A 24,808-nucleotide genomic window follows, 5' to 3' on the forward strand; every position below is an offset into this window, starting at 1 on the left:
CCTCTTTCCCCTAATCCCAACAATATGTGGCAGCATGTGCTTTTGTTGACACTTCAGCGTTGGTTGCCATGTGCTGTTGTTGCCTAAACCATGTGCAGCGTCATCCCACCATGTGCTTGTGTTGACATCACACCAGCGGCATCCCGGAACATCCTGACACAGAAGCATAACTAGAGTGTAATATGTAGACGCGTAAGTCCACTGCAAAGTGGCAGTATGTGATGACTTGAATGAGAATATGGTGATCTTCTTCACTGTTGCCCTCTCATTCAAACCTGAAGAATATGACATCTACTGATGTTAAGGGCGGCTGTGGCTCAGAGGTAGAGCAGGTTGAATCGGAGTGTCAGCTGTTCAATCCCCGGCTCCTCCAGGCAACATGTCAAAGTATCCCTTGGACAAGATATTGAACCCCAAATTGCATCATCAGAGTCTGAGTGCGCATGAATGATTACAGAGTAGAAGGTGGCACCTTGTACGGTAGCCTCGGCCACCTGTTTGTGAATGGGTGACTATGACATGTAGTGTGAAAGCGCTTTGAGTGGTCAAAAAGTGCTATACAAGTACAGTCCATTTACCGTGTTGTCACTCTTCATACTTCAGGTCAAGAAAAACCTGCTAGTTTTTGATTCCAACTTGGAATAAACATTTTGGGCCCTGAACCAATTTCATTTTGGCCCAAATTTTCTATACGGCTCAAAATTAAGTGCAGGAAGCAGAACAAAACTGATTCCATGTTGATGAAATGGGGTATCAGACTTGGTGTACATTGGCATCACTATGGGAGGCTTAGAGAGGGATGAGTTCATACAGTATCATATAAGTAGGTCACCACCTGTTAGTTACCTTCTGAATGTCAAGCTGTACACAAAACTCACTTGGAATATGCTTTGCGGCAGTTTTATGGTGAAAAATTTTTCAGTGTCCAAAAACCTCACAGCTCAGTGTGGACGTCACTGTCTGTCTTAACTCCCTTCAGCTGCTGTCAGAAAGAATGACATGACTTCACATTGGACACGTACAGTTTTATTGTTCTGCCATGTACACACTGCAGCTGCTATGCCTTGTTAGCGTTTCAGGTTTATTTTTTTAAGTAATAATTTGATAAAGTCATACATGCCCGCATAGATATTTGCGCTGTTAATATGTATATATTGTTATCACCATGGAAACAAGATGCTCATTTATCAAATCAATGTTCTCCTTTGACATTTCTTTTATTCTTCCATTGGATCACAAACAAAGTAAACGGCAACTGAAGGATTGTATCGTTACATCGATAAAGTCTCAACTGGAGAAGAACACCAAACATACTTTATCAGCATGTACACAATCCAACCAATGTTTGTCTACGATGGAGAAAAATCTTTGTCTTTACCTTTTGCTTTAGAACACATTCAAACAAACTCCCAAACACACACATATACACACACATACACTACTCTCAGCTTCAGCTGCTGGAGTATACAGGGATCACAGATGGATGGCAATAAATAAATGAGGAGGTTGAATATGTGGTGACTGAAGTCAGTGAAAGTTGGCCTTTGCCTGGATGTGAAGTTGATGAGATGATCCTCTGATAGCAATGATAACAAGAAACAGTCAAAACAACAACAGCAATTAAAGCAAAGCATCTCTATAGTATGTGTTGAGGATACAAACTTAAAGGATATGTCAGCTGATATTCTATAGTTTATTAATGTCAACAAACCCCATGAAGAGACCAAAACCAACAATGTGTTAATCCGTCTCTCAACACTCTCTGGTGTCCCATCCTGACTGTGTCTCGTGGCTCAGAGCCGACTGGTTACTCAATAATAAATATTTTATATTTTGTACTTTATATAAAAAGGCTCAGGCCACATTTAGACTATAATGGCCCCACTAAAACTGGAAAAGTCTTTCCATTGCGTTTTTTTTTTTTTTTTTTTTAAATCTGCGTTTATATGATAACATTGTGAAAAAACAGTCCTCATGTAGATAGACGCTGCAGTATGCATTTCAGGCCAGTAATTGGTGGTGAAACTTAGTAATGACATATCATAGAAAAGCAAAGTGCAAAAAGTGTGATCTGGACGTCACTGTTCTCACAGGATCTACACATTACCAGTTTACATGGTGACAGAAGCGTGGCGTTTTCAAAAAAATAACACTCTGGAATCCTGTTTCAAAAGTTTGCATTTTCAGGCCCAAAAAATGCCATTGTGGTGTGAACGAAAGGCCAAACCACAACAAAAGTTAAACATTTCATGCAAGAGACTGTAATGGCCCCTAAGTCATCTCCTAAAACAGCTGCTCAGGACTCACAACCACATTTGGTGCTCTCATGATTACTCTGGAAAGCAGGTATGTGGTTTAACTTATTAGAAATTACAGTGGGCACGCTCCCTTAATCAACCCCTCCAAGATGTTGTGATGTTTGTGATGCAAATTTGACCAACCCAGTGAATTCTTGGCAATTCCCTGATGATCAGCACAAAAGCCTTTGGCCTTTGGTTTTTGCTGACTTTTAGAAAAGCTGTGAAATCAGGCGTTTCATGCCTTTAATGCCAGTGAAATCCTGGAAGGACTGTAACTGTACACCCTCACCTTGTGGAACAGTTTATAAGATATCCTATTAATTAGTGCCCCACAAATGACATTATGTCCTTAACATGCAGTAACAGAGGTTAGGTTAGAGCATCGAAAGTTACTGTGGTTAGGTTTAGGAAAAGAAAAATACTAATGACAACCTTACAATGACTTAAAGTTCACATGTTCGCACGATTCCAAACATCTATAGAAAATTCCAGCATTTTGTGACGCATCCACCACCTCAAACTGCTTCCTTGTTTACTCCTCATGACATTGGTCACATGATCGCTGCCTTCCAAAATATGTGAGTTATGCACAAATTACCAGCTCATGGTTATGTGGGATTTGTTCAGATTTGTGCGCTTTACTTCTTGTATGAAAACATGCAACTGTTTTTTTAAACAGCCTGAACTGTAACTTTTTCTTGAAATGCCCTCCTCTCTAACATAGCTAAAATGATGTCACTTTTTAATGGCATTTTGTTATTTACGTAATAATAAGATAAGAATAAGGAAGTCTCAGAAAGTGTACCCTAAATGTTTTAATACATAATACAAGAAATTGTATTATAAAAGTTCACATCAAAACATTTTCTGCCGGATTTATTTGCAGCATCAACGACAATGAGAATTAAGGTGAAATACTAGTTTTACTATCGGTAATAATTGGCAGCAAAGGCAAGCTAAAATCTTTCAAATACACCTCTACTCTTCCTGATATGAGCAATGACGCAGAATAAAAGGTAAATTATAAACAAGTAAATATCTGATGATGATCTTTCTAACACAACTCTGTCTTGTAAGGGTTCAGTTAAGAATTAACACATGACGACACTATGACATCATCAGGGTTACTTTCTCAGACTTGACAAAGCTCCTCCAGCATACTATTGTTTTATCAGCTAAAGGGCCATCCCCACCAACAACAATAACTAAAAATCATTCAAACTTAAGTGCATGTTAGAGTCCACACTACAGCAACCGCTAAACTCATTCACTGGAGTGATTTCATGAACGACAGAAATACTAACAGCCAATCAGAATCTGTCTTATTTAGACGTCACAACCAACAGAGATCCTAAAATCTAATTTAGACCACAAAATTCTGTTTTTATATTAAAAGAGATGTTTGGAGCTGTTTGGTTTTCTTTTGTTATTCCTGTCATCAGTAATTAACTCCCTGACTGTAGCAGATTCTGGCCAGTAGATGGACTTGCTGACTGTTAACAGAATAGGAAGATGAAAGAAAAAAGTCCCCCATATTGATTAAAAAACATCACCTTAATATGATGATTTATATGCAACATAACTTTTAAATTTAGATCCAAATCCTCTGAATTTAAAGTGTTCAGTTTGTTTGTCATCAGTATATTTCAATTTTTCAAGAAAATAAAATTTTAGGAGTGCTTATAATATCAGTTTCTTAATTGCAGCATATCTCTCTCATTTAAGATTTAGGAACAACCGTTAACATGGTAGAATCACTCAATCACAGTTATTGTATGACCTATTATTGGGCTGCAGATGACAAAAAAAGTCATTTTTTTCCCCCTGAGACATGACACCAAACGCACTCTGGCACTAATGGGCTCTCTGAAGTTGGTTTTGTCTTTACTGATGTCTTCTTTGACCACTGACACAATGTCAGCACATTCATGTTGACTCATACCAAAGTATGAATGAAACTTAGAGTGTTTGATTCAATTACTGCAAAGCAGTTTACAGAATGCTATCATCCATCAGCGTGGATCCTCCATGGATGTATGGTTATGGTTATAGTTACGGTTGTAGTCCTTGGTGTGGACGGCCCTTTAGAAGTACTAACAAGTAGTAAAATGACTTTGACGTGTGAAACGGGTGAAGTGCACCAATTACCACATGCCAATTGCCCACATGGGTTTACCTGTGGGCCCCAGATAAGATGCCACTCTGGGCCCACTTGGTACCCAGGTAGCCCCTAGCATAACCCATTTTTGGCACACTTGGGTAAACCCACCCATGTGGCCATTTGGCAGGGGTCTATTTTTCAGCCCATTTACTACCTACATGGGCCCTACATACAAATGTTGACTTGGTAATTTAAAACATGTCCACTAGTTTTGACTAAAGATTTTCATGGTAATGAAGAAACATCATTATTGGACAACGACCGACTTCTATGGCACAGAAAACCAAGATATATAGGGCTTTGATACACACACAATCTCTAATAATAGGTGGTTTCTTTGTCGGTTTGTTTCTGTACATGAGATTTGTTGACAAGAAGAGAAGAATAACCAGCTTTATCCTTTCAAGGCTCGATGGAGGACACTTTTCTGAGCATGGCTGCAGTACGAAGTGAGGAGAAGCAGCACGTGAAGGTGGAGTTGGAACACAGACGACGGTGAGTGATCCTCAAAAAAACATTCCTCATTACTACTTTCTTTCTCAATAGACACGCTGTATATACACACAGAGGTGGCAGCTCTGTGACGGATAACATGTGAATTCACAACACACATTAGAAAGACGCACACTTAAAACAAAATAAGGGCAGATGCATCATGGGAAGACAAAAGGTGTGACCACACAGCCTTTGTAAACTGATCAGGGTGGCTGTAAAAGAGTCCATGGTGATACACACATTCACTCCTCTCCATGAACTCTCTCTGGAACATTAATCTCATCTGTACGGTGGCCATTCTCCAGCTGAATCGGTGCATGTACAGCAGGTTGACGTGGGCTAATGTATTAAATGCTTTCCATTTTTTCAACTTTTTCACCAGTCCAAGCATGATCTTTTTCATCCCCTCTATGTACAAATGTTTACAAGAGTTCTTCAAGAAGAGGCCCGTGTGTGAGGGGAAATGTCCTAGATGCCCCCGCTGACTTTGATCCACCTTTGGTGCATCGTACTGTGATCACACCACAGCAGCCAGAAACAAAAATAATCATCCGACAGAAGGGGTGCCATCTTTGGTCACAAAAAGAGCAAATGAAACACAATGTGAAGGGAGGAAGAGTGATAAAGCATGAAAAATACTGTTTCATTATTGACAAAAAGAAAAGAAAAGAAAAGAAAAGAAAAGAAAAGAAAAGAAAGAGTGTAATCCAGTGATCAGTGAGGACAACAGGAAGGGGGGCTGGGACATCTGAGGAAGCGTATGTCACCAAAGGCTTCAGTGGAAGATGTAGGGAAAAGATTAGTGGAAGCAGCTGCTCAGTCAAAGCTCTCCTCTTCCTCTCCCTCCTCCTCCTCCTCCTCCTCCTCCTCCTCCTGGTCGTCCCCACAGTAGCGTTGGAGCAGTTGGTGCAGGTGCTGCTGCAGTGCGTCGGGCTGCAGGGCGTCTGGGTTGTCGTCCAGACGCTCCAGGTGCACATGCTTTCCCTGGACATCCCTCACCACAGTCCTCTTCTGGGTCCGACACTTACGCATCTGGCTTCTGCAGGAACAGAACTCAGAGTTACACGACGTCCAGGATAACTGTGATGGACCATCAATCATATTTACAGGTATAAACTGACAGGTACTGGTCATCCCCAGGTTCACTCTCTCAGAGGTTAAATGTGCCACATTGGCTATGGAAATCCAGGGCAAAATTACAGACATTTAATTTCCCTTCATGCACAATACAAAATTAAAATCCAAAAATCTTTTTTTTGAGAATGCATGGCTAAATAATTACAGAACACTGCATAGTTACTGCTGAAATTAAATGAAAAGTGCTGACATATAATTTATCAAAGATAACACAGCACATGAAATTGTATCTTTTAATATAATACTTTCAGGATTTGTTGCTCTTTTATTTTTGTACATTTTCACAAAATAAATATTTTATTCAACGTCAAAATATTTCCCAAAATCTGATTTGTTTTTCAATGCAATTTCCTCCAATGAATGTTTTATTTGGACTTTTTATTATCAAATAAAAACAGAGCAGAGACAGATGTTTTTGGTTGTTCTGTGGTTTGAATGAGCTGATAGAACTGATGTTAAGAGGATAATATGATTTGAAATTTAATGAAAATCAGAATTATAAAATAAAACTCCTTTTAGTAAAATGGTACCAGAAAATTAAAGACAATGGGAATGGATGTAATTTTAGCTGATCTGAATTTAACAGATTTAAATATCAAAATAACATTTTTTTTTAAAATAATTTTTTACTCATCATGTGCACTGAAATTCAATCAACCAATCAATCATTCATTTCTAATTGAGTCTTTTTTTTCCTGTGTCTTCTTACATTGCTGGCTGCTGCTTTGTAATTGTCCATGTCTAGGATGGTTATGGTAATCCATAGTTTGGTTTCAGGTTGTACAATGTTTTAACTGCTCACACATCCAACCTCATGCTCCAAATGAACACACGCAGTGATTTCACTGTTTGATTAAATAATGTCATTGTAGTATTGGCAGCTTTGGACTGTAACATTTCTATACTGCAGTTACTGAAGACACAGTAAAGCAGCAACACAACTAAATACATTTGTGTAACAGAGTCAGTGACAAACCCACATGACCACACAGGCAGGACTAGTTCACTGTGTCATATCTAAAAAGAGGTTAGGACAGGTCAAGGCATAATTGTACACTGTGCTAAAACTGCATGTTCACACCAATACAACAGGTAGGTCAGTGTTTGAAGTGGATCTGCAACATCTAATGGACATTTTCAAAAGTTTAGCTCAATTAATATAAAATTTAGAATGACACTGTGGCAACAAGCAATGTACCTCAGGGACACTGAAGGCTGGTACACATTAGAGGATCATTTCCGATTCCGATTTTTGGCCTGATTCGCTCCTTACGACATTCGGGGGGTTGTTCCCAATTCGGGGCTGGTCAGAACCAAATAATGTGTGAGGGGTTATCTAAATAATCCTTGTGTTACCGACTGTGTCGGAGGCTCTCTGATCTTGAATCCTACAATCGTCGGCTCCGACGGAATACTGAGTAGAAACCTGCAATAGCCAATGAGAGCAAGGAGACCGGGAAGCATCACCAAACGGATATTGCGTACATCTACAGCTCAAAAATATGGCTGGCAACTACCGGACTTCTGTATAATGTAAAATCCACACTTCACTCCATCTTTTCAGCCACGACTTGTTGTGTTTTTTCGCTGAAAAACAAGACACACGCAAGTGCATCCAGCAGACGATGGTGATCCTCCTCCATATTTGTTTTTCTTCTGATGTCACATTTGATCACGCAATATTCCATGAGATCCCAAGTCTGTGGGATTGCCACTGTGAAATCTTAACTACAAACGGCAAGTGTGTGGTCTCACGATCTGGCTGAATCATCTAGTGTGTGCGCTCTGACGATCGTAACATTAAAAATCGTTTAAATGTGTCATTATGTCTGTGGTCTCCCACTTTAAAAATCGGTTAAGATTTAAAAGTCCTCTCGTGTGTACCAGCCTTGAGATGAATAGGCTGAAAGCCAAACATTAATTGCACTATATTGCCATTAGAGGAATCTGACAAATGCTTCAAACTCCTACAAATAGCAGCCTCAAAACTTGTCTGAATGCTTGTAAAGTTTCACTGTTAGTTGGTGTCTGACTGTTGCTGCATCTCAGATCTCAGCAATACAGCTGCTGAGAAAAACTGAACCAAGAATCCCAGCAATACAGCTGCCGAGAAAAACTGAACCAAGAATAGTGGTTGAAACAACCATAATACTCATGTTGGGTAATAATAATAATAATAATAATAAATCAATTAACCTTTTTTTTCTTTAAGTGAAAATCAAGGTTTGTAGAGTAACATTAAAGGTGAGCAGACAGAGTGTATGCACACCATGCTTTCATGTTAACCTCTGCTAACTGCTCTCTTAGTAAACACCAGTCTCTGTGTGGTCATTTCTACACATTCCCATGCTGCTGTCCAACCTTTTAACCACAGAACCGTCGTCCTGCACAATCTCTTTCTCTACTACATGAGGCAGGAGCACTTTCCCAAAGCCTCCAGCATAACTCAACGCCTGGAGGGGACAGAACGAGGGAGGAGAGAGGGATCAGAGGGAGGACACAGGAAAGACAAACACTGGCAATCTGACAGAAACATCTGCTCAACATGAATTACTGACATTTTTTTAAAAAAAACAACAAAAAACAATGTATTAGCATGTAGTAGAAGCAGAGATACATCGTGTCACAACCAACTGCACCGCCACATTTTTTTCATTTCCTTTCATAATCAATAGATAATCTCCCAAAACAATTATTCTTAGTATTTTTTGGACACACTGACCTTCTCAAAGTCCTGTCTAGCTGAAGGGAGATCTGCAGTCAGTGAAGGGTCCCCCGTCTGCTTCTCCATCCTCTCGCCTCTCACCACTGTTGTCTTGACAACCTTGCTGACCTTTCGACCTTTCACCGGCTCCACCTCAAACTCAGATTCAGTGGCGGCGCCAAGAGCCAGGGGCTCTGAGAAGGTCAGCTGCAGTGACACAAAATGTCCAGACGCCAACTATTATTTACTATGCCATTTTTATGTTTATATTTTTCTCTAATATTGTCATTGGGGCAAAACGTTGATTTTGTGTTAGCTTCAACGTTGGGCCAATATTTTCATGGCCAATGCTAATTTTGCTAACACACAATGAACTACTAGTTACTACAATGTTGAACATGGTAAACATTCTACCTGCATGTTAGCTTTGCAATTGAAAGAATATTAGCATGCTGATGTTAGCATTTAGCTCAAAGCACTGCGATACTGTAATTTAGTCTCAAAGGATGTAATTGTTGGCAGGACTGTGCTAGGTTCATTAAATGATCTTAAACAGAGACTTAAGCACCAGAATAAAGATAGGATACTGGTTTGCATCCATTATAAATAACTTCGTTCATCGATGAATGCTGCCTTTCATTTCAAGTGAGACATTTACCTCTAGTGTTTTTATGAGACACATGTGCATGCAGACCTTATAAAATGTTCCCAAGTAAAGTAGCAGAAATTTACAACAGTGGAGTTTAATTTGTATAAAGAAAATACACTTAAACGTACTTCCAAACACACTTTGGAACTGCACTTTACACAGATGTTCTGTTTCTTGGGTTTTGCTGATTCTTTGTCCACGTTTGTGTTGTCGCAAAAACTTGGTACATTTATTTTATTGTTCATCAAAATGAAGATTGACCAAGAGTACGCACTTTTTCAACATCAATTTCATGTTGTCATAGGTTGTTAATCAAACAAACTGATGAGGTCACCCTTTTTTTCCTCCGTCCAAAACTGCTGTTTCGACAGCAGTTGGCTAGTAAGCTAGCTTGCTAATTCCACCATGCTATCATGCCACATCATATATAATACATATTACCACAGTGCCACCCTGGTTACAGAGAGTAAGCAATACAATAGAAAAGGACTGTCAGCGTCCATGGCTCTGTCCGCCTGTTGGTGTCTATTTATTTTGAAAGGGCAATGGCCAATTGTGTAACTTTATCACTCACTCACTCATGGACACTTTTGTGTTTATAGGTTCGGTCTTACCTCTGTGTTGTGGCAAAAAAATTATGGGCACAGTTTCAAAGATGAGATATCTAACACACTTTAAAGTTTTAATAAATGATAATTATTTATTAATCACAAATGGAAACCAAGTGCAGATTTAAGTTTTTCTGCTATAAAACATAGGGATGTAGCTTGTATTTAACACTGACCTCTTTCTGATCTCCTTCACTGTGAAGTACAGTCCTCTTCACCACTCTGGAGACGCTGTCTCCCTCCTCGATCTGCACTGACTCCTGGTGAGAACCCTCAACAGTCACTTCCTGCGTCTCCATGCCATCTGCTGACACATACTTACGAATCACCTTGCGTGTGATCTGATGGACAAAATAGTGAGAGATTAACTTTGTATTAAGCTAATGAACACTGTCCATCATTAAGGCCAGAAACAGCAATGCAGTTTTAAGTGTTATTGTTGGATTATTTGATGTTGCTGACATCTTTGAATGGAAACTTACTTTCTTAACTACCATGTGGCCGTGCTCATCTGTGTACTTCTCCTCTGTGACGGTCTGTGCTGGGATATCTGGCAGGGTATCTGCCTGTAAAAACACAAAAGACATCCCATCAGTTCATGTGTTACTGCACAGAGGGGAACAATCAACGTGTTATTTTTTTATCAGTGAGTATTTCAAGCAACACATGATATAAATCACCCAAATATTAGCAACATCACCAAATCCACGGTCTACTTTAAAGCCTCTATGTGTATCATTTGATGCAATTTTTCAAAGTGTCAAATATTTGTGATGGCAAGTTTTGGTTTTTTTTAGTTAAAGAATTGTACACATCGTGGCTTTAACAGAACAAAGTAAATGATGTAGACGTGAATAAAATTAAAACTGGGTCAGAGTACAGAAAAAAAGAACAAATAAAACAAAATATTATTGTCATTTAAAGGCCTCTATCCACCCTTAGAAAAGTTACTCTCTACTTGCAAAATACGACTTTTGTGCCAAACACGTAAGCAAAGGTAAGCTGGTAAGTCAAGTCCAGCAAAACTGAACACCCACGGGCCCTAAAGCACCCACAAACCCTGTACCGCTCCACAGTGCACCGGGGCTGCATCATGCTTGTTTACCTGAATGATAACTCTGCGTCGGACCACCCTGGTGGTCAGCACCTCCTCCTCTGAGCTATCAGAGGACAGCATCCCTAGCTCCTCTGCTATCTCCTGGGAGACAACCAGCATGGGTCAATGTATCAGGTCTACACAGCAGCTGTTCCTTCTTTTCTCTGAACCTCACTTTTATGTTTGCTTGCCAAAAAATGTGCATTTCTATACATGAATGAGGGAATTAAAAAAAAAGAAAAGTATGGCTGTTTGCAACAGTGACGTGAGATGAAGAGAAGGCACAGTTTTCCAAAAATTCACACATGAAATAAACGTGCAAGGATGGGAACCAGTATGCGAAATACATCGAGACTAAGCCCCCTGATCAATACCTATAAATGCCCTCAAAAATGCCAAAATCAAATTTTTGCAGATCTAAAAAATAAGATAATAGCTTTGGCCTCATCCATACTGTGAAGTCATTTTTTAACGTTTAACAGCAGCACAGAAAATGCAACTGATATTGTACAGACAGCTATTATACACTGTTCCACAGCTGCTAACAAGGATTCCAGAGCCAATTATAACTCTGAAAAATATACACTAAACAAAATGCAGATTAATGCATATAGACTTAACACTGTTACTCCTTTCCTTGTTTGAGGGGTCTTATTTCTTACTTTAAGAGCTCAATTATGCTCAGTGGTAGATAGCCATACAGACAGATGGAGCTTCCCGTTTGTACTCAGTGTTTATTTTGTCTGTATTTATGCATGTTTTCTGAAAGTTTATGGATACGGACCATAAATCATGGGGGTAATGGAGCAAAGCGTAAGTGAGCTATGACTGCAGGAGACAATATAGACATTTAAAGAGTAGCAGCATTGAACAAATTGGTAGTAAAGTGGAAATAAATCTTTGTCCACTTCACAATGTATTTAATGGCCTCACAGAATGCCGAAATCTACAGCTAGTCTCGGTTAAAAGATACATTAGTACAAGTGCCACCATCCATTTTTATGTTATGTGAAACTTTTGACTCTGCCCTCTGGTGCTATCTATTGGCTGTATCTATGTCATCATAAATGATCTCTCAACTTTGCAGGTGTGAGATGGGTTTGCACGACTCTGGAGGCGACACAGAAACGGCCATGGTAGTAAACCCACAGATAGCCAACATGACGTATTCCAGGGTGCTACTTTGTGTTTATTTAAGATCAGACAAGCGGTTGAATTGCTTTATGTAAAAGTAATTTTGAAAGCTATATGAGGCTCGTGCGTACATTGTTTTGCTTGAATCCTTGTTACCCCACAATCTCTATAATGCAGTTAATGAACCTAATGAAAAATACATTAGGTTGAAATATACTGCAATTTTCCTTAAATGTGTAGCTGAAGTATCCCTACTCTATTTTTTAAGTTTTATGTGCAGCTGAGGGCCCTCACATATTTAAATAGTATTTCGCACACTGATGGGAACAACAAGCAGAAATCAAAGGATGCAAACAGGTGCAGGTGTGAACAAAGGGTCATATGTTATAAAATCAGTTCTTTAAAGAAACTTGTAAATGTCACAGTGAAACTGCAAAAACATTACACCAACTATGTCCATGGCTATTTCAGCAACCAATGATGCAGTCTTTAATAAAGCAACTCATCATAGTTGTTACATTTTTGTTATTTTCTTGAAACTTTAGGCACTCGTGCACTCAAAAGCACTCATCAGCTTCATTTAGGTAATGTGCAAACTTGTGTGTTTTATCTTCTGAGTTTTAAATGCAGCACCACAACAACCAGTCTGGCCAGGCAAGAAAAAAAGCCAGTGCAGCACCGCACTCATGCTCAACCCCTTACCCTTCCCAGGAAGTCATCATCATCGCTATACCCTGCCTGATCTCTCGAAGGAAGCTCCTCACACACTGGGAGGTTGCCCACTGTTGGACACTCCCGTGAACCATCCGAATCATAAGCAAATTCATTGAGACTTTCACTGCCAGAGGAGAAATGCTTGTAATCTTCCACTCGGAGGAAAGGCTGAGAGGTGTACTGAGGGCTCCCTTTCAGGAAGCCAACATCAGGGCTGCTCCCAGGCAGTGGCGATGGGGGTTCAGAGATATGATAGGCAATCTCATGTTTCAGTTTCTCTTCCTCTGGTTCAGAGAAGTCAGACAAGGCTTGTCTGCAGTCAAAGAATTCCGTGTCTGAGTCAGAGTGCTGTGGACTGTCCGATCCCTTACTAAGTTCCTTTGGTAGGACCTCTGGATCAAAATCAGAGACTGTTTGCCCGGATTCGGAGAGGACTCTGTTAAAGTCTGGAGAAAACTCTAAATGTTCAACATTTGCAGACTCTCCCTTGGAGGTGTCTGCCTGAGCTGAAACTGAGTCTCTGAACACTGGGGACACCGAATCATTCAGGGATGCTTGGCTAAAATCAGAAACTCTCAGGGTTTGATGTCCTGAAAATACTGCTTCATAATCTGGTGGTACCAAAAACTGAGTAGACATGGGTGAAAATAGCTCATTGGACTGTGCTTTCTCAGGAGACAGCTCCCACTCAGGTAAAAGTGCAGGTAGAATGGGGGAAACACTTCTGTGGGTTGTGTATGTATCCTGGTCAGGCAGCTTTAGGGGAACAGATTTCATTGGCTCGTCATCATTGGACACCACACCTAGTTTATTGATTTCTTGTGTCACCGTTGTAGCAGACAACAGTTTGCTTTGCACCTGACTGTCTGTTTGAAACTGAGTTTCCTCTGGTGTCTGTGGAGAAGCCTGTAAGTGAATATCAACATGATCTAAATAAGTTCACAGTAATAAATTCAACATACAGGTTGGTATGCTCCTTAAAACTACCTCAACATTTCACCAGGTTTGCATCACTGTGCAATGGTTATTTTCCATACAGCCAACATCTCATTAGCTTCGGAACATTATATTGTGAAGCTGTTACATGCAGGTTTAAAGAAAAACAGTATGTCAACTACTCACCGTGTGTTACCTTTAATTTGTGAAGAAAACTTTTTTCTTGCATACCTCAACATTGAATGGAGAATTCAAAAAAGGTAAACAATCTTCATTTACTGAAGTAAACAGAGACTGGGTTTAATAGAACTTTATCAAAACAAACCCTCGCACAGCTCAGGACTGCCTGAAAACAGGCATTGTCACAAAAATAATACAATATAAAACACCCTCATGACACTTCTGGGAGCAGTACTCATCTATTTTATTTTTTAATTGTAGTGAAAATGCATGAGTTTGTGAAGTACTGAGCATACAACAGGATAAATAAGACTTGTATTGCACTGCATCAGTTGTGTGAGTTTGTAAAGGGATGCTTTATTTTAATTTTGCTGTTGTTAAATGTGGGCCCAGTTTACTTCAATTTATGATTTGATTTTTTTGATTCTCAGTTAATTGTGGAAGCATGTGGGAAGAGACAAATTCAAGGTGAGTAATTGATATACAAATAGGAATTTTGTGGATGAGGTATTCCTTTACAAGGAGCTTAGCATCAGGCAACTAACTAATTGAAAGAAGAACTGTAAGTATTTTAACAATGACACATTCCAGACAAATCTGGACAATTTTCAACCCACTGATGACACTCCATTTTGTTGTTAGATCATCAAGGCAGTTATGTCCTCCACCCAAGTCACTTATTAATGAATTCGTCCACAACAAAAGTAAGTCTTTGCTTGATTGTCATGCTCTCACTCTTACCCTTTGTGAGGCCATCTTGTTCTTGACTCCTCCAGCACTGACGTGTAAGAGCTTTTCTTTTCTCTTTGCATCTTGAACTGATGACAGTTTCACAGGAGAGTCTTTGCAGAAGTCTTTCTCACAAACCATGGCATGTAAAGTGGAGATACTTTCAGCTTCTGATCCACACTGGGTCCATTTGTATGACAAAACTTCTGATTGCGGCCCTTTTTGCCAGTCAGGACTGACATATCCTTTCTTAGACTTTGTCTCACTAGTTTGAATTGGTAATGATGAAGACTGGGGCAATACAGGAGATGTCACATGACTCAAAACTTGTGGTTTAGTGATGACCCTATTAGTATCTTCCCAACAAAATAATTCCTCTTCTGACTCAACCTCCTTGGGGCTCAGTGGCCTTGGGCTGTCGTCAATCCAACAGTCAATAGGTAAAGCTACAAACTCACAGTCTGACGAGAAAGACACTGGTGAATACGATCTGTCAACCTGGGGAGCATCCATAAAATAAGAAGACAATATTCTCATAAAATCAGGTACTGGTGAGTCAGGCAATAGTTTTCTGAACTCACTGATAGATGATATGGATTCACATGAGGATGGTCTGTCAGTCTCAGTGTCTCTTGATGATGTGACCATAAGCTCGCACTCTGAATCTAAATCTATTGATTCAGGTGATGATGTGCCAAGTGTAGTGGCATACTCCAATGACACTGTGAACTGAGGGATAGGAGAGTCTGGAGATAGTGACCTGTTCCCATCAAACTCAGGTGTCAATTCTAGAGATGATGGCCTGTGTTCTGCAAATTGATATTCCAAGCTTTCAAATGGCACATTATTTATATCTGATGCCAAAGTTTCAGGTGAAGATAATGTTGATCTCAAGAATATTACACATTCTGGCACTGCAACTGCAAAGTCAGGTAAGGGGGAATCTGGGGAGAGTGGTCTAAATTCATTGACTGATGTTACAGATTCTGGGGACGATGGTCTTGTTTCTTGCACCATTGAATTAGCAGACATGGGCCTGTAGTCTATCAGGGATTCTGGTGAATAGCATACATCATCAGATTTGGAAACAATCACCCAATCATCATCAGACTTTGTTTGTGCCTCAGGGATAAGTACTTCAAATGTGTACTTAGCCTGTCTGTATGGAGCTGCTTCAAAGAACAAAATGGGTTCAATCCCTGGTGGAGGTGACTCTGAAACAGATATATCAGATGTAACTTGTGCACTTGAAGAGCAAACATCATCAGTTGTGGTTATGTCTGTTGAAGCAAATGGATGTGTCCCCTCTGAAGGTAAGAGTGTGGCAATGACATCACGCTCACTTTTATCTTTTACTTTATCTTGTTTATCATCTGGAACATTAATTTCTTTTGCACTACCAATAAACTGAATAAATCCTGTTTTATTACTGAAAGTTTCTCCAGCATACTGAGGATCGTGAACCTGAGAAATCAGCTTCCATAGGTCTGCATCATAAATTAGATTATACTCAGCTGCCATAGCAGCTGATTCCTGTGGGGAGGTAGGCGCCATCGCTGATGATACATCAGTTCTAGTAGTGGTTGTTACATTGGTAATTGATACATTTTGGGGTATCGATTTATTTGGTGGCAAAAGCAATTTGTCCTCATCTATTTCGAAAAGCTCTTGTGATGCTGACCTCTCTTCTAGTGGTCTCTCTTGCACTCCTGATCCTGCTGATTCAGGAGAATCCGGTCTACCCTCTGCACTAGATTTCCTAATGTCCTCACTCAAAGCATACTCAAGTTCTGATTCAATGGATTCTGGGGAGGATGACCTATAGCCAACATTCACAATGACATTTTCAGGCACTCCTGTACTGTATTCAGGTATTGGTGAGTCTGGTGACAGAGCCTGGTATTCATCTTCAGATGCCCCTGAGCCAGGTGAATGGGGTCTATTTTCATAAATATGTGTTCCCGGGCTTATAACAATGTATTCTACATCAGAACAGGTTGACTCAGGGGATGTTGACCTATATCCACAAATAGTTTCAGGTAATCCAAACACTGGTTGCATAAAGTCAGGTAAAGGTGAATCAGGTGAATGTCCAATTGATGCTAAAGATTCAGCAGATGAAGGTCTGTTTTCCAAGAATGTGGGGGAGGATAATTCCATTTCCCAATCTGACAACAGTGACTCAGGTGAAGTGGACCTCAAGTCCACATGACATATGGTGGACTCTTGTAGTGCCTGTTTAAATTTGGGAATGGGTGAGTCTGGCGAAAGAGATCTAAATTCATCTTTGAATGTAACTGAACCAGGAGATGCTGCTCTGTCCTCAAAAAGCCAGGGGATACACAAATCTGTCTCTAACTCCTCATCTGAATATACCGGGTCAGGTGATGTGGACCTGTATCTGACTCCAAATATAATGGGTGCACTTATGTTGTACTGGGGTAAGGGAGAGTCAGGAGACAAACATCTCAGATCAGATTCAGACACCTCTGACTGATGCGATTCCAATCTGTCATCAAAATCAAACATTTGTGAAATCAAAGGTGCATATTCTATTTCTGAAGACTCAGAATCAGGTGAAGATGACCTGGAAGCTTTAAACTCAGGATATGTCTCTGGCAAAGCCTGTCTGAAATCAGGTATAGGGGAATCAGGAGACAGTCTTCGGTATTTACTAAGAGATACTAAGGACTCGGGAGAAGATCGGTCTTCTATAACCGTTGGGAAAGATAACTCAATTTCCTCATCAAGATCAGACACCTGTGATTCAGGTGAAATGGACCTTAGGAACATGTGTGATATGAAGGACAGCTGTCGTACCTCAGTATATGCGGGAATGGGTGAGTCTGGCGAAAGTGCTCTAAATTCATCTTCGGATGACGCTGAACCAGGAGATGCTGCTCTGTCCTCAAAAAGCCAGGGGATACACAAATCTGTCTCTAAATCCTCATATGAATATACTGGGTCAGGTGATATGGATCTGCATCTGACTCCAAACATAGTGGGTGCAGTCATGGTGTACTGGGGTAAGGGAGAGTCAAGAGACAAGCATCTTAAATCAAGTTCAGACTCCCCTGATTGACAAGAATCTGCTCTGTCTTCAAAATCAAGCATCTGTGAAATCAAAGGTACATATTCTATTTCTGAAGCCTCTGATTCAGGTGAAGAAGACCTTAAGTCCATATGGGATATTCTGGACTCTTGTTCTGCCTGTGTAAAGTCAGGAATGGGTGAATCTGGTGAAAGAGGTCTAAATTCATCTTTTGATGTAGCTGAACCAGGAGATGCTGCTCTGTCCTCAAAAAGCCAGGGGATACACAAATCTGTCTCTAAGTCCTCATCAGAATATACTGATCCAGGTGATGTGGATCTACACATTGCTGTTAATATGAAAGGTTCAGTATGGATGTATTGAGGTACTGGAGAGTCTGGGGACAAATGTTGGTATTCATAGAAAGATGACATTGACTGCGGAGAATCCACCCTCCCCTCGACTTCAAACAGCGGAGACATTAGTGGGTCAAAGTCTGCATCTGATGCCACTGAATCTGGTGATAATGACCTGTAAGTGTTAACATAATCATACAGAACTGGCAAAGCTGGCCAAAACTTAGATATGGGAGTATCAGGAGAGAGTCTTCTGTATTTACTGACTGATGTTAAAGACTCAGGAGATGAGGGTCGGCTCTCCAATAACACTGAGAGAGATAATTCCATTTCAATGCTCAAATCTGACAATACTGACTCGGGTGAAGAGGATCTATATTCCATGTGTGTGATTAATGACTCTTGTACCACCTGTGTAAACTCTTGAATAGGTGAGTCTGGTGATAGAGCTCTGAATTCATCCAACGAGCCAGCTGAATCAGGAGACAACGATCTGAAATTTGACGTTAGCATCAAAGATGCAGAGGAAAATGTCCTGTATTCCAGTTCAGAATCAGGTGACAGAGGTCTCTCTTCTTCTTCCTCTAGTTCTAACGACTCCGGAGAAGCTGGTCTGTCTTCAGTATCAGGTGGGGAATTCATCAAAGATGCATATTCATCATCTGATGTATTTGATACAGGGGGTGGTGACCTAAACCCAATAAACGACGGAAAACATTCAACTACTCTTGCCATGAACTGAGGTACAGGTGAATCTGGTGGCAGAGCCTGGTGCTCATCTCCAGATACCCATGAGTCAGGTGATGGAGGTCGACGATCATTGAACACTGATGAAGATGATACATCTTCATTCTCTATATATGAAAAACAAAATGACTCAGGGGATGGAGATCTGTATTCAGCAGTTGAAGTAGCTGGGTGAAGTATAGCCTGTCTGAATTCAGGTATCGGTGAATCAGGTGAAAATGCCCTGAACTCATTTTCAGAACTTGCCACTGAGTCTGGTGAGAGTGGCTGCATGTTAATTTCTGATGTCGCTGAATCAGAAGAATCTGGTCTATCTTGAATGCAGAATTCTGAAGGAAAGAACTCTGATGAACCCTCAAGATCTGAGGCACCTGATTCAGGTGAGGAAGATCTAGATCCACCAAATAAAACAGGAGAGCTCTGTAAATCTGGCCTAAAGTCAGGCACTGGTGAGTCAGGTGAGAAAAGCCCATTTTTGCTTAGTGATGCTTCTGATTCAGGAGATGATAACCTCGAAGACAAAGCAGCAACATCAAATTGCTCAAGTTCTGAATCTGACACAGGATTGGAAGATGGTGCCCTGTTATGTTCCACTGAGGATTCAGGAATTGAGACAGAAAGTTGAAGAAAAATTGATGAATCTGGACACAAAGGTCTGTACTCATCTAAAGAGATTCCTGTCTCCTGCAAATCAGCCTTCGGAATACTTAGTAACTTCAGGGCCTCAGGTGAGAGAGACCTACATTCTGTCTCTGTCTCTTCTGCACTTGAATCAAGCACAACACATTCTTTATTAATATCCTCATATTCAAACATTTCAGCTCTATTTACAAAGGCTTCTCCAATAAAATGGGGATCATGCCGTTGACATATGAGCTGGTTTGTTCTATATATTGCATCAGCAGCTGATTCCTCAAGCACGGAAACAACTGCTTCACTTATCAGTGTGCCGGGTGGTAAAGACCTGTACTCTGGCACTGGGCTCTCTTTTCCCTCAGTCTTTCTTTGCATTGCTTGATGAACATCTGCATCTGATGAATCTGCAATGTCCAGCTTCACACCACCCTCCAACTCTTCCTCCTTCACACCTGAATCCTCTGGAACATACTCAGTTCTTATCCCTGCATACTTGAAAACAGCAGTTTTACTGGAAAAAGTCTGCCCAACATATTGGGGATCACGTATTTGAGAAATGAGCCTCCAAAGTTCAGCATCATAAACAAGCCTATACACTGGTACCCTTATTGCCTTTAGAGGTAAGGTTTGACTACTACCGGCAAATGGTCTCTCTGTGGTCCCTAATACTTGAGAATCTGGTGAGTCAGGCCTTTGCTCACAAATACTTATACCTACATCTGATTGTGTATATTCAATATCAGAAACCACTGACTCGGGAGAAGATGATCTATGAGCAATAACTAAAACTGATTCAGTCAGCCCTGTTTTGAATTCTGGTATCGATGAGTCACCTCTGTATTCATCTCCGGAAACTACTGACTTGGGTGAGGATGGTCTAACTCCAGAGAACAGTTGTGACAGAGACACAGCCCCATATTCTAAATCTGAACAAACTGAAAAAGTTGACGAGGATCTTGACAGTGCCGTCCAACCACCAAATTCTGCTAAACCCTGTCCAAACACAGGGATGGGTGACTCAGGTGAAAGTGGCCTGTTTTCATCAATGGAACATGGGGATGTTGGTCTGTTCTGAGCAAAGAATTCTGATGAAGAGACAGACACACAGTCTAAATCAGAGGTTATTGATTGAACTGATGAAGATCGATCCAATGTGGCAATTTTAACTGATTCCGCTAAAGACGGTCTAAAGTCAGGGATAGGTGATTCTGGCGATAGTGTCCTGTACATGTTTACAGATGTTACTGAATCAGGAGAAGCTGATCTGTCTTCAAAAAGAAAAGAAATGTTTATATCTCTCTCCAGATCCAGATCTGACAATGCTGACTCTGTTGACATTGACCTGTGATAAACTTGAAGAGGTCCAGAGAAAGAGACAAAGAACTGAGGGATAGGGGAATCTGGCAGTAAAGCTCCCTGACTATCTACAGATCTCCCTGAGTTGGAGGAATCTGGAGACATGGGTCTCTCTCCTTCAGAATCAGGTGACAATGATCTTCTGTAATTTTCGGATTGCAAAGCAGCAGCTTCATCTTCAGTCATTACATCTAACTTGGTCTGGTAAGACTCTGTCTTTGTTTCAGCAAACTGAAATACTCCTATTTTACTCATGAAATTTTCTCCTACATACTGCGGGTCATGAATTTGAGAGATGAGCTTCCAGAGTTCTGCATCATATGATAAACTGTAGACTGGTTCTGAATATTCTGTTAAGGATAGTGGTATATGATGCTGAGTTACAGAAACTGAAGACTCTCTGGGTAACTGATGATCATCGGGAACATTTGTACTAAATGCTAATGGTTGATAATTAGATGCAGATTCTGGAGACAAAAGAGGTGACAGAGCTTGAACAGGTCCTTGTGTCTCCTCATATGTATCCCTAAACTCAGATGATTCTTTTCCATATTTTGTAACATTCTGCACAGTTTTATTATCAGATTTGACTGATTTTTTTGATTTTTTCTTTCTGGCCAATTTTCTCTCCTTAGTAATGGGGTTGTACATTTCCTCCTTTGCATTTTCTTCATCAAGAAACTCATGACAGAATTCTTTTGTAACTTTAGCTGACCAGACCTCAGCTCCTGCTGGTGGTGTGAAAACGTTTTGGTTAAATTGACTGACATCAGGCACAACTGATTGTATCTTAGCAATTTCAGTTTCATTATGTTTCATAGGATTTTCTTCTTTAGATTTGGATGAAACAAAGGTTGAATATTTTTCTTGAGTTTTTGACTTCTCTAGACCAGTAATTATATTTGTTTTTGTTTCAAATTGCTCTTCAGCAAATGCTTGATCTTCCACAACAATAGCTCGTTCATGCTTTGTGTCTTTCTCAAGAGTTAGGTGAGTTGTAGGATTATGCCCATAATCACTTTCAGAACCACTTGAATCAGGAGATAAAGGCCGTTTCTCAAAATATGATAGCAATGGCATGGCCTCATACTCTGTGCCTGACAACTCAGATTCTGGTGATGATGAATGATCATTGATAGCAACAGCATGGTGCTCAGACAGTGTATATTGCGGTATGGGAGAATCTGGAGGGAGAAACTCACTGAATGTTTCTGATTCAGGAGAGGATGCTCTAATGTCTAACATTACCGACTGTGGAGACATTGGTCTATAGTCAGGTACTGACTCTGGTGAAAGTGGTCTTTCCTCAATATCAGATACAGATATAATAAACCAATCATCATCATCCTCGGGTACCGATTCTACTGATGTTGATGGATTGTTTTGTGTATCAAATACTAATGGTTCCAATGATTTTCTTCCTTCATCAGCATGTATGGGCTTACACACTATCTCTGCAGATTCAGTTGATTCAGGGATGGGTAATCTCTGTCCACCAACAGTTAAAACAGAATCAGATTCATCTCCAGATGAAGCTGCATCAGTTGATGAAGCTCTATCTTCATGGCTGACTATTGCTGGAGACATGGAGCCATATTCTACATCTGAGCATTCCTGTGATTCAGGTGAAATGAACCTTTCCTCTATCATTACAATAGCTGAGTCAGGCCAGCTGTGACTTAATTTGGGTATAGGTGAATCCGGTGAAAGTGCCTTATATTCATTTACAGATGCTAGAGATTCTTGGGATGATGGCCTGTTTTCAAGAGGCTTTGATAACAAAAGTGTAGTTTCAAAATCCAGATCTGATGACACTGGCTCAGGTGATGATGATCTACACTGACAAGTTGTAAAGGACTCAGAGACTTGTCTAAATTGTGGGATAGGGGAGTCTCGTGGTAGCTTACAATGTGCAGTTATGCACCCACCGGATTCAGGAGATGATGGTCTCATCTCATGCAAACCAGGCCTCACATGCTCAAAAGACGTAAAAAAATACGGAATCGTTTCTAAAATGTCAGACTCAGGTGACGCTGCTCTGTCTTCTTTGTCAAAAGTTAATGACTGAGGTGAAATAGATCTCTCACCACTATAATCACTGCCTAGTGATACTGGCCCTCCAAATGGTCTTTTGTTTGAAACCATTGGTGTTAATGGTCTTTCCTCTGCCCCTGATGTTAACAGCATATGGATGTCTCCTGGTGCACTCAGTAATGGTTGCCCCTGGGCAGAAGTCCCAACGTCACCAGTTTCCCATGGAGAAACAGGAGGTGGTAGGGGAGACAATGGCCTGAATTGAGGTATTGGAGAATCTGGTGCAAGAAAATTAAGCTCATGAACTGACAATGCTGAATCAGGCGTTGAGGCCCTACTCTCAGTTTGTAATATTGCTATTTCAGTCACACATTCACATGAAGATGATCCATCATGAACTAAGCTATTAAGGTCACAAATGGTTTCACATGTGGATTCAGGTAAACAGGATCTATATCTGGATGCATTAATGTCAGATGTAGACTCTACAGAGACCACAACCTCATTTTCATTCTGTCTGGATGACATTGTCTTCTCAAAGCTATACTCAGCTTTTGGTATGTCTAACTTATCCACTGAATAAATATCTATCTTCTCAAAAGTTGAGTCATGTGACCTCTGAATGAAGCCCGTTGAACTCATGAGTTTTGGTTTTTCAGACAATAAACTTGGAATGGTACAAGTGACAGAAGGACCTGCTAATGCCTGATTGGCAGTCTTGGTTTGATTCATGCCATGAAGGGAAGTGACATCAAGGTCCCCTGACATTAAGACTTGGTGAACATCAATCTTATGCTCAGAGTTTGAAACATTTTCATCAACATTCATGTGTTTTGCAGCTCCCACAAGTTCATCTTTCCTGGCTCCAGCTTGATTTGCATCTTCAGGGGCTGCATTCATCACCACTGCGGACACATCCTCACTATCTGAATCGATAAACTCAACATCATATCCATACAAGACTTGATAGAGTCGACGTGAAACTTCTTCCACGTGTGTTCTAGCCATTTGTTTGGTCTGCTTGGATTCTGTCGTTGCGGAACCAGAAGGAGGCACAGAGGTGGTCTCAGTTGGTAGTGGCCTTTGTTCACTTGTAGGTTGTTCCGTAAAGCAAACCTTTTCAGTGACCTCTTCGGTTTCTGTGAGCTCCATAGAAAGTTTTCTAAAGTCTTGTTCAGCTTGATCACACTCAATCAAGCTATCTCCAAAATCGGTCATAGATAACGGTCGACTCTCGCATACGCCTGTCCGAGAACTATTGGAAGACTCTCGCCAAGGCAGCGGTGACAAGTGATGAGCACTGTATTGAGAATGGGTAGTTTGCAGACACTCCAAGCTCCACTCCTCTCCCCCCTCTGCCCCCTCATATCCAGCAGCCCCTTCATCATCACAAGGCTGTACAGTGGGGTAAGGAGGTGGGGAAATTTGGGCGCATAATATGGGTCTCCCTTTGTACAGAGGGTCTATCACATGGGATCGAAGGTTGTAAGGGGAGGTGCAGTACAATGTGAAGAAAGGACTTACTTGTTTCAAACTGCCTGTGTGTACTGTGTCTGTCAATTCCTCATATACTCTTTGTGATGAGCTGTGAAAAAAAACCCAATATTCAGTTATTGAATGAGTGATCAATTTAATTCTATTAAAAATACAAGCTAAAAGTATTTCATATTTAAACAAGTATTTCTACAAATACCAATTTAAAACATGTAAACATACAGTAATGTTTACAAAATTAGTATACGGGTAACTAAAATCTGAAAAGTCATCCCTTTTTGAGATCGGAAATCTATGTCAAACTGAGTTTC

At 40.5% G+C, this 24,808-nt stretch overlaps 1 protein-coding gene across 3 annotated transcripts in view; it reads right to left on the reverse strand.

The window, feature by feature from the left end:
* Positions 1 to 1,004: 1,004 nt before the first annotated feature.
* ank2b (ankyrin 2b, neuronal) overlaps positions 1,005 to 24,808 on the reverse strand; it is a 106,336-nt gene continuing 82,532 nt past the window's right edge. For 2 of the 3 annotated variants that reach the window (XM_042512636.1, XM_042512635.1), the window contains 7 exons: positions 24,528 to 24,588; positions 11,160 to 11,252; positions 10,537 to 10,620; positions 10,231 to 10,395; positions 8,816 to 9,004; positions 8,455 to 8,546; positions 1,005 to 5,995 (listed from right to left, as the gene is read on the reverse strand). In XM_042512636.1, coding sequence (XP_042368570.1) covers positions 5,773 to 5,995; positions 8,455 to 8,546; positions 8,816 to 9,004; positions 10,231 to 10,395; positions 10,537 to 10,620; positions 11,160 to 11,252; positions 24,528 to 24,588 — 907 coding nt within the window. In that variant the 3' untranslated portion in view covers positions 1,005 to 5,772. Of the gene's footprint in view, positions 5,996 to 8,454; positions 8,547 to 8,815; positions 9,005 to 10,230; positions 10,396 to 10,536; positions 10,621 to 11,159; positions 11,253 to 12,986; positions 13,905 to 14,855; positions 24,589 to 24,808 lie in introns of all 3 variants that reach the window. The other variant, XM_042512634.1, reaches the window with a different exon arrangement.

Source organism: Plectropomus leopardus, chromosome 23 (assembly GCF_008729295.1).
Source record: "Plectropomus leopardus isolate mb chromosome 23, YSFRI_Pleo_2.0, whole genome shotgun sequence".
NCBI lineage: Eukaryota > Metazoa > Chordata > Actinopteri > Perciformes > Serranidae > Plectropomus > Plectropomus leopardus.